The sequence below is a fragment of the Podospora pseudocomata genome, chromosome 7 (genome assembly GCF_035222375.1).
Source record: "Podospora pseudocomata strain CBS 415.72m chromosome 7, whole genome shotgun sequence".
Taxonomy (NCBI): domain Eukaryota; kingdom Fungi; phylum Ascomycota; class Sordariomycetes; order Sordariales; family Podosporaceae; genus Podospora; species Podospora pseudocomata.
In genome coordinates, this window is record NC_085891.1 from 3681537 (window position 1) to 3691666 (window position 10130).

Here is a 10130-nt window from a genome sequence, read left to right on the forward strand (position 1 = left end):
GTTTGTGTTGGGGGAAAAAGTGAAACGCCGCATCAAGTAGCTGCTGCGATATGTATAGGAGAACCCTATCTAAATCTACCTGGTAAGAATAGTTGAATATCCTGTATGCTGAAATTATATCCGTTGAAGCAAATAGCCCCTCAAAATCCCTCCAAAAAATGTCATATATCCATACGGTCAAGTCATCAAGACCCAGAAAAAGAAACAAGAAACCCAAAAAGTCGCACCGTACACCCGGGGCTCACGTTGGAGACCCATAAACTCCAACGCTTCCAACTCGAAAAAAGACGAGTCATCACAAAGCCTTGTGGCATGTGCCATCTTTCAAACACTAAGCCCAGGCTCCAACTAAACTCATGCAAATGGCGCCAAAAAGCACAAGGAAGCAGGCCGCAACCCGCTTGCGACCGCGGAGGGTAGCCCAGCTGTCATCACTGAGAAAATCCTCCGCAAGCAACTCGATGAGGGCGGCAAAAACAAGCAGTCCCGATGAGATGGCGTTCATGGTTCCCACCAAGATCAGGCCAAACTCAGAGTCGGGGGCGTAAAGCGTGTGGGTGGCTAGACCAATGGCTTGACCAATAGGTGTCCTGAAGACGGCACCGTTAGCTTCATCTTCTGTTGAACACACCGGCTGTTTGACAATAACACTTACGTGCATCCATAAGCCAACACCATGAACCATGGCTGCAACATCCCCTTTTGCCAGTTGATAGAGGCAATACGAGCTCCCAATGCGAGACCCTCAAACGTTTCTGCAATGATGTGTTAGCATTCTTGTAGTTTTGAGACAAACAGGAAAGCGTTTGCTACTCACGATGAAAGGCAACAGCAATTAACAAGACGACAAAGTCGCCGCCGACGGCGACACTCAACGCCATACCAATGAAAATACTGTGAAACAAGATGCCGACCTCGAGAAGCATGCACTGCAAGATCTTCTTCTTGTGTAGCTGCTCCTCAGTAAGGCCGACTTGCTGGGATTCCACAGCGCTCCCAAGCAGTTCCTTAGACCTCATCTTCTCATCTGGGGAAACGGCCGGGGTTTCACGCCCAACCGCCACACTCTCCTCGGAAACAGGCTCAACAACAGCCTGGCTTCCCCGGCGAGTGGTCCCCGAAGGCCTCGTGATAGCAGCCAGTACTGGTGCCTGGGAACAGTGGCCACCAAAGGACGTAGACCGGTGACGATGGGGAGGCTCCTCTTGCGCCTGTGACCCATCACTGTCCTCGGCCTGTCTCCCAGGACGAGGGGTGTACTGACGAGCAGGGCTAAACACCATCTCGATGACGGCCACGAAGAAAATTCCAAGCAGGGCAATAGCCCCTGGCATAGCGGGGTAGTCATCAGTCCAGAAGCTGGAGAGGCACGGGTCGCCAAGAGAGATGAAAGCCGTCGGGAGGAGATGCACGAAAGCGGTGGCGAGCAGGACACCGGTACCAAAATGACGAACAGCGAAGAAGAAGCGCTCGGGGATGCGAATGATGGGGAACTTGAGGGCGATCATGGGCAGAGCGCAAGCCAGTCCGGAGACGGCGAGGATGATAACCAGGGCGCCCACATGAAGCGGCATGTTGTAGTCGGCGGTAGCATTGCCATTTGTACCGCAGCGACCATTGTCCTGGCGCTTGGTGAGCTGCTTCAAGAGCAGAGAAGATTCGCGGGGAACAACAGCACTGGAACTGGCGGTGGTCGTCTCGACGGGATGATCACCCGAAAACATGACCGGTACACCGTGTCCGGCAACGTGCACCATTGTCGACACAGCGACAACAGAGAGAAGCCATCCAATCCAGCCCGAGGGGGGCCGGATCAGAGGCTGGGAATGACAGGCTCGGCCTTCACCACCTAGCACTGTCTGGGGGGCTGCAATGGGCGGATCTGTGGTGATTTTTGTGTCAGTGACGTTGTAACAGGACGCCAGCTGTGTCGAAAAAAAGGGACAACTTACGACCGCTCATTGCAGAGGGATTGCGCCCCCAAGCGCGGGTTTGCTTGTCGCAATTTTGGAAAAAACTCCCCTTCTCGTCATTTAATACCCCAAACGCACTGGCTGCCCCTCCTGATGCGCCATTGCGCTGCTCGCGGGCGTTTGCAATGCCATTGAGGTCCTCGCAAGTGGTGAGGTCGGGAGCGAGAAACGGCGGGTTCTGGTTCCAATCAGGATGCTCAAAGTCATCGTCTGTTCTCGAAGGGCGGTTCATGATTGGTCTTTTGGTAGGGTCTGCTATGGTTTCCGTATATCAATGGGCGGTCTGCTACACAAAACAATCGCACGGCGGAGTATCAGAGACTTGACCGATTGTGGCTTCTTTATGTACTTATGTAAACGAGGAAAAAGACCAAACACTGGATGACTGACGAGCTGACTGGGATCATTTCTTGATGAACAAAAATCGATCCGCTTGCAAATGACAGCAGGTGGGGCACGGCTGAAGGGGCCAGCCCACGCTGCCCACCCGTGGCAGTGGTGTCCTTGAAACAAACCCGCCTGCAAGAACGCATCCGACAGCAATACGCCCTTAAAGCGAGCTCCCTATTGGGCAGCTCCTCGGGACCACAGCGGTGAGGTGTGGGGTCGGAATGTTACGGAGCGTGTGCCAAGATTGATACGAACTGCTGCGACACTCGCTCTACGGTTGGCTGTCTTGTCAGGTTCATGGAGGACGACGGGATGCAGTCGTGAGTGTGGGTAGGCGAGGTGCCCAGCCCTGGTAGAGGTGCTGCGAAAATTCAAAAACCTTCTAGAGCATCTCAGTGGATTCCAGGCCTTGTCAGTGCTAAGAATATCGGAAGCACCTTGATGGCTGCCCCAAGCCCAAGACCAAGCGGCATGTGATTGGATGCCCCGGAATATGCATGACAAGCATCTGGTCATGAGACCAACACAACCTGCAAGAAGGTTGTCCGTGCCCAATCTCCACCGGGTTAGGGTTTTCTGTGCACTTTCCGCAATGGGGCAGCCACTTACACCGATTTTTTACTTCGCCAGAGACTGACAGGACTGCCCGCGCTTATTTATATTATTATCCCTATACCAATACACCATGGCGCCATCTTCAAACATTTGAGATCCTGTCTTACACTATCAGTGACAATAAGATGAAATGGGGGCAGTCCGTCTCTCTGCCGTTTGCGCCGTCCCCCTCCCGCGTCTGCAACAACCAAACTCCATGGTGGACCTCGACGCTCCGTAGGGCTGTTTCTTGCAATTGCGTGCCCACCACGGGATCGCCGTCGGCAAAGGGCCAGCATCTTTCCCCATATCAAATTTTCTGGGGTAACGGGGGCGGGAATGGATCCCCGGCCAGCTCCCGAGATCCTCCGGCCAAGACCCGATGGCCGGCATGTGCTCGGCAACTCTGCAGCCCCTGTTCCGGAAGCCACCGGTGACACGGATGTCGTTGAGGCTCATCCACAAATCACAGCTGCGTCCGGAGGAGTAGTCGGCGGATGCCGGAATCACATCCTGCAAGCTTCCAGGTCGCCTTATCGTTGCTGCATCTACCATGGTTCCGCCGGTGCTGCCCCAAAGCTTGTAGCCAGGCACGATAATCAGGGCTGATTGGTGTGTTACATTGGTCTATATCCTATCATCGTCTATGTTACCAGAATGCCGGGTAGTCTAGCTGGCCACATGGCTTAGTTTCGGAGTGGTTTGCCGCCATTATCACACTAGCAGCACATTGTGTTCAACGACGGCAATTCCAAAACCTCTACTATCTTCAAAAACAAGCTATGCATTAATAAAGTTATGATTAGGATCCTACGCTGCTGTCTCCATTTGTTGTTCAACATTGCGATTAGCAAGCTTCCACTTGTATGTTTGCTAGCCTTTGCCTGACCAGTTGTTTAGTAGTTCATCATGGTCGACCCCCCCTTTGCCTCGTACTGGTCGATCTGTCTATATGACTTCTGTCATCTCACAGGTCCTCACACTCAATGATATTATCCTGCCAAACATGGGCAGCAAAACAGATTGATATATGAGTCCGGTATATGACTGGTATCAAGACATCGGTAGTCTCGGCGTTCATCCCAGTTTTCTTTCAGGGCTTTCTATGAATCTTTCATACCTCCGAGATGTTTCCTCTTGACGTATCTGGTCGCACAGAAGGCAGAGATGTATAGAAAAACACTTTGAAGTCAAACGGTAGCTCCGAAATGATGGTCTATGTCAAACGGGTTTTTGACTGAGGCCCTCCTGGCTATGTGATGCGGCGTGGAGAGATCTCGTTGGCTGTGATGATTTGGTCTCGGCATACCGTAGGTAAATCGGCACAGCAACCGCATCAGATGAAGTTTGGTGCAAGTGAGTCAGCGCAACACACATACCCACTGTGCAAACTTTCATTGGATTTCTCAATTGTGGCTTGTTCTTGCTGTCGAACACGATTCTCACTTTGGTTCAGCCACTGAGCCAACCTACCAGAATTGGCCGTGAGAACCGATACTGAAGAAGTTTACAATTCGATCAAAACTTTTCTCTCAATCATGAGTCACTGGACCAGGCGGCCAGGAAATACCAGAGGCCTGATATTGGATATCGGCGTTGAATCACCCAGTGACGCTCTACACCACTTCAAGTACATGGGAGCAGGTGGAACGACTCTTATCTTCACCTGAACACGATCCCTCTCATGGCTGGGTTCTTGGTCGACAGGTCTCACCACCACCACCCGGAACCCTCCTGATGCTTTCTCAGGGGCCCTACTCCTTTTCTCACCGAATGAGCTCTCTTCAGCAAGAAGCGCCTCTTGTCTCGATTGTAACAGCTCTCAAGATCCGGCGGCACACTCACCTGAGTTGGAACTTGTTCAATCTAGCCTTCATCATTCATCATCTGATCCTCCCCGTCTACAAGAGACTGTTTACGAAGCATGGAAAGGATGGAGCGACAGGCGGCGCGGGCCTGGGTTGACCGACTGCTTCCCAGCCATGCTATCCCATGTTGCTTCTGTTTCGGTTGCGCGTAGCGAGCAGAAGCTGAAATCGCTGGTTCTCTTTGAGGATTCGAGGGAAGTTTACGTGGAATCGAGCAGGGCGGGAATGCGACATCAGATCAGCCACAGCCACGTGCTCGCGCAGACGGCCTACTATCTTGGCTTGGAGCATTTGGAGCTGAGGACTCGAGTCATTGATCCGGTTTCGCAGGCTTAGATCAAGTTTGAGGATGGATTGAAGATTTGGAATGTGGAGTATGGAAGCTTCCCTTGAGTTTTTAGATGGTAAAGAGGTACCTAGTCCTCTTTGTGGTATACATGTAATTCATATCATTCTGATCATCTGGCCAACTTACACCACCCTGGCAAAGAAACCCTCCACCTCACCAAGACTATCCCACCCCAACACACTTCCCCCGGCCACCAACAGAGCCCAGAGCTCTTCCATACTCCCCCCGTGTTCATTGTCTCCCACAGTTTCTACCCTGAGGCTCGACCCATAGGCCAGCGCCCCGACAGTAAACGCCAACGCGAGAATCACATACCCCTCCGCCTCAGCAGCAACCACGCTCCCAGGCGGCTGTCTGAACTCGATCGTGCCCCGAGGCTGCCGCTCCCCTTTATTCACCGGCGCCGACAGCATCCCAGTGAAGTCCCTATCTCAACCTTGTTAGCCACATCATGCATCTTTCACAGTACAGCGGGCAACACAAACCACTTGTACACCTTCCCCCTAACCCTATCCTTCTTCCACCCATGCGCCCTCGCATAAGCAGACTCTTTTGGAAACAAATTCATCGCCTCCACCACACCGTCTCCGTCCTGGTAAGCGCCGTCAATGACAGACATGCACTCCCCCAAGATTAGCCCCGCGAGGGCGGGATTCAACCGATTGGATTGGCACCAGTAGCCCTCCCCGCGGGAGGAGGGGAAGAGCCGGTCGAGACTGGCTTCAAAGTAGAGGCAGGATTTGGCAAGGGATGCGAGGTCAAAGGGGGTGAAAGGGGAGGGGTAGGACTGGGAGAGGTGGACGTGGGTTGAGCAGTGGGGGGAGGGGAAGACGGTGTAGTGCGTGTGGAGGAGGGAGAAGATGGTGGCGAGTGTGGGGGAGAAGTTTGTGGAGAGGGGGGAGAGGACGGGGGAGACTAGCTCTATGCCCCCTTTTTGGTGTGCATTGTTAGTAGGCACGGACGGGGATGTACAGGGGGTTTGGGGGAACCGAGAACATACAGAGGTTCTTTCCTGGCTGACTGGGGATTGTCACTTCCTGAGTGATGGACCACTCGCGGTAGTTGTGAGCGGATTTGTCATTGGAGTCGTTGACGTGGTTTGGGATGCCCGCTTTGGCTAGGCGTTTGCTGAGGTCTTTGGCAAGGGACTTCCAGCTGGAGTGAGAGGGACCTTTTTTGCGAGGGCCGAGGAGAAGTTCAATCTCCAAGCCAAAGCGGAGGGTCGGGGTTGGGTTGGCTGCGTGATTCATAATAGAGTAAGAAAAAGTGAGGATTTGTGTGATGGCAATCATGTACAAAAGGGTATTCCAAGACAACATTCCAGAGGTGATGTATCTTTTATATTTGATTCCTGATCATACAACCTCCTATCCAAGGTAGATACCTCGCGGGTCTGCTTCTTGAAACAGCCTCATGTTCGTCGTCCCATGTTGGATGTCAGGCCATTCCTGTCCGACACAGTGGACATCACAATGCTGCAACAGTGGAACAGCTGCGTGAGAGCTTGTACCCAATGGAACCACCATCTTCTCAAGAAGCCCAAAACGAAGCGAGACCGGCCTGCAGTTTCGGTGTTTCCTTGACCACATACTAGGTAGTCCTGTGATGAGACGACCAGCGTTGCGCCCGTTATCATATGGGCTTGAAGACACACTAGGATGCCGTCAACGAGACTTGACCGAGAGGTATTGGAAACAAGAAATTCGAGCGGTAACGCACTAGCGGCGAAGCCAAACATCTTCGGCGTCACGCCCGTGATGTGGGTGCTAGTAGGGGGCTAGAAGAGACCAAGACAGTGCCGACAGCCATGAGGACATTGTATACGCCGACCAAATCACCCTGTATTTCTCGGTGTAGAGTGTGGACCTTGGGGCCGGATATGTGATCCTGACAGATACGAAAGGGGCCGAAGCAACGCCTCAGAGCGCTTATTAGGTAGTTACCAAGACCCCAACGCCACGAAGGTTACTATTTTTGATATTGAGAAAGGAGCTGCAATTGCTGTCAGATTCGGCAAGCTGGATGTCTCTCCGGCACTTGGACGCATACAAGCAGCCTTGCCAGGCAGTCGTGAAACCTTGATCCCGGGGGCTGGGTCTCTGCGGCCGCATAGAGGTGGGCGGCCGCCATCAAAGGTGGTGTGGTGGGGAGAACAAGAGGCCAATCAGTATGAGTTTTTGAAGATGAACATGTGCGGCGGCTGCCACACCATGTCGAGGGCTGTTGGTACTCGACAACGTCGTCAGCAGAGCCGCAGGATTGCTCTCGGTGAGAAACAAGGTGAGGGTGTGATTGAGATTGCATTGGAGGTGGTGTTTGCAGCCACTGAGGCGCCAATGATTAGAGCCCGTCTTGATTGGCCGTGACTATATCAGCATTGCCAAAAGAACAGTGGATTTCTTTTTCCAAGACACCGTTGAACCAGCGAGCATGGAAGGTGGAGCGCGATAAGCGCCGAAGAAACGCAAATGTCGCCAGGATCAACCAACTAAGCCTCGTGATCGGACCCCAGGAAAGATCGCCAATACTAGGATTTGATATGGTTTTGTCCTAACAATGTTTGAAATCTGGACTTGATCATAAGCTGTTGCAACGCTGATATTAAGCCACGAGGTAGCCCGGCGTGGAAGCTTGAATCTGCTCGCACTGTGAATCTTCGCCATGACAAAGCTGTCAGTGACTTTCGATAGTGAATAATGATATCAAGCGAGTGGATAGATATAAAATGGAAGTGAAGGGGACTGGGTTTTCCCGTGGAATTGGATAAGATTCCTGCATTAAGACTTGGAAATGGCCCACTATACGGTCTCTTTTGTGATGTAGCGACCATTGGAGGCATCTTGGAAATAACTTCATCTTGGACCCCACTTACAGGTATGTAGAAGTGGTTCATTTAGATTTTGGCACAAGAGTTACAAGTTAAGCGTTTTGGCGTTTTCGTATAACCTTCCAGGTTGGCTGTTGAGAACTAAAAAATATTTAATACCGGTATATAAGAATAACTTACTTCACAGAGAACCCAGTCCCAAGAAGAATTCTTCACCCATTCATTCACAACAGTTTCACCATCTATCCATTCACAACAAATCCACTATTCAACCTTCAGACAGACAAAATGATGCGAGGACGTGGTGCCCCACAGTCTGAACAGAGACAACCCCACTCTCCAGGAGCAGGGGTAAAGCGGTCGCAACCCCGCAATGGTATGTGCCCTGCTGCTGCTGCTGCGAACTTCCAAGGCGCATCCCACTCAATTACTCACATCACCTCTCATAAAACAGGCAAAGATCCCAATACAGCCTCAGAGGGAAAAAAGACCGGCATGCGCTTCGCCTCACCTCGCCAGACAGTGGCCAGCATAGATGAGACCGAGGGGGTCGGCCTCATCATCACTGAGCCAGAGGATCTATGGCACGCCAACAACCTCATCGCAATTGGCGACACCGTCTATGCCCCCACCAACCGCAAGGTCGCCACCGAGACTCTCACAGGGTCAACATTCACTCAAAAAGTGCGCATCGAGCTGGCCGTCAAGGTCACCGACACCTCTTTTGACCCGCGCGCCTCGGAACTTCGCGTGGCCGGCACTATTGTCAACGAAAATGAAATCGCTGCCGTGGGACAGTACCACACCATCACCCTCAAGCACACTGATCGCGACATCAAGTTTACCATATGGAAGGAGCAAGGCTGGGACTCGGTGGCCCGCGCCCTGCTCGCAGAGGCTGTCAGCGAGACGGCCAACAAGGACGTGGTGTTTGCAGTGGTGATGCAGGAGGGAATGGCCAATCTCTGCCTGATCACCGAGTCAAGAACATTGGTCAAGCAGAGGATCGAGCACACCATCCCCAAGAAGAGGTCGTCGCGCAAGGAGGCCGAGGGAGGCATGTCAGACTTTTACGGGAAGATTCTGTCAGCCATACTCAGCGCCATCGACTTCAACGAGCGCTCCGGCATCCCCAAGCAACTACTACTCGCCAGTCCTGGCTTCGTCGCGCATAACTTTCGAGATTACATGAAGGAGTATGCCGAGAAGAAAGCGAACAAGCCACTGGCGCGGTTGGCTACTGAGGCGGCCGTGATCCACACGAGCACTGGACATGTGCACAGTCTCAACGAGGTGCTCAAGAGCCCCGAGGCACAACGAACCATGCGAGACTCCAAGTTCACCAACGAGACAAAGCTGATGGACAATTTCTACCAAAAGCTTCGGCAAGACGATGGGAGGGCGTGGTACGGTGTTCAGCCAGTCGCCAAGGCCATCAGAGAAGGTGCCGTGGGCCGTGGCGGCGGTGTGTTGATGGTGAACAGCGCCTTTTTCAAGAGCATGGACGTGGCGGAGCGGCAGAAATATGTTGCACTTGTCGACAAGGTCAGGGAAGATGGCGGCGACGTTAGACTGCTCAGCAGCGACCACGAGAGCGGCCAGCGGTTGGATGCATTGGGCGGGATCTGTGCGCTCCTAACATACCCGTTGCATGATCTTGACGAGGAGGATGCGGAGGAAGATGCGTCGGCGGCGGGGACGACAATAATATGAAGCTGAGTCCGGTGTTTATCGGCAGACGTTGGCCTGCGGTGGGTTCCCGGCTCGGTAGCTGGTGGTTCTGATGGCGCTAGCATCGGGTGCTGCCGAGGGTTTACAGTTCGCTTAACGACCTGGAACTTGGTACAACGTCATCAACATGACATATCTAGGATAACCAGGACCTAAGGGAATGCGACATGACGTTTGATGTATAGGTATAGATAGACAGAGTGCACATTTTAATACCCAACAGCAAAGGACAATCGATTGTATCTTTGTTTTTATACATTATTCTGTCCTTGATGACATTTACAGAGTAGGTACTCGCGGCGCAGATCCACAGGTACGGATTTCGGGGGTTGCGCCACCGTTTGCGAGCAGTTGAAACCCATCGACCTTGATGATGTAACCTGTTGAACCACTGTTGA

The 10130-nt window shown here is 52.6% G+C and overlaps 3 protein-coding genes across 3 annotated transcripts; 1 reads left to right on the forward strand and 2 right to left on the reverse strand.

Annotated features, from left to right (window-relative positions):
- Positions 1-6: 6 nt before the first annotated feature.
- Positions 7-2261, reverse strand: QC762_701230 (uncharacterized protein). The gene is made up of 4 exons (XM_062892988.1): positions 1953-2261; positions 818-1882; positions 656-755; positions 7-590 (listed from the first exon to the last, which is right to left on the reverse strand). The coding sequence occupies exons 1-4, from the start codon at positions 2203-2205 to the stop codon at positions 332-334; spliced, it is 1677 nt and encodes a 558-aa protein (XP_062739919.1). The 5' UTR covers positions 2206-2261; the 3' UTR covers positions 7-331.
- Positions 2262-5296: 3035 nt separating this feature from the next.
- On the reverse strand, positions 5297-6615 carry QC762_701220 (uncharacterized protein; the record flags this gene model as incomplete). The annotated part of the gene is made up of 3 exons (XM_062892987.1): positions 6175-6615; positions 5660-6104; positions 5297-5600 (listed from the first exon to the last, which is right to left on the reverse strand). Exons 1-3 carry the CDS (start codon positions 6491-6493, stop codon positions 5297-5299), a joined length of 1068 nt encoding a protein of 355 aa, XP_062739920.1. The 5' UTR covers positions 6494-6615.
- A 1881-nt stretch (positions 6616-8496) lies between these two features.
- DOM34 (Translation factor pelota) lies at positions 8497-9714 on the forward strand (the record flags this gene model as incomplete). The annotated part of the gene is made up of 1 exon (XM_062892986.1): positions 8497-9714. One exon carries the CDS (start codon positions 8497-8499, stop codon positions 9712-9714), a length of 1218 nt encoding a protein of 405 aa, XP_062739921.1.
- Between the last annotated feature and the right edge of the window lie 416 nt (positions 9715-10130).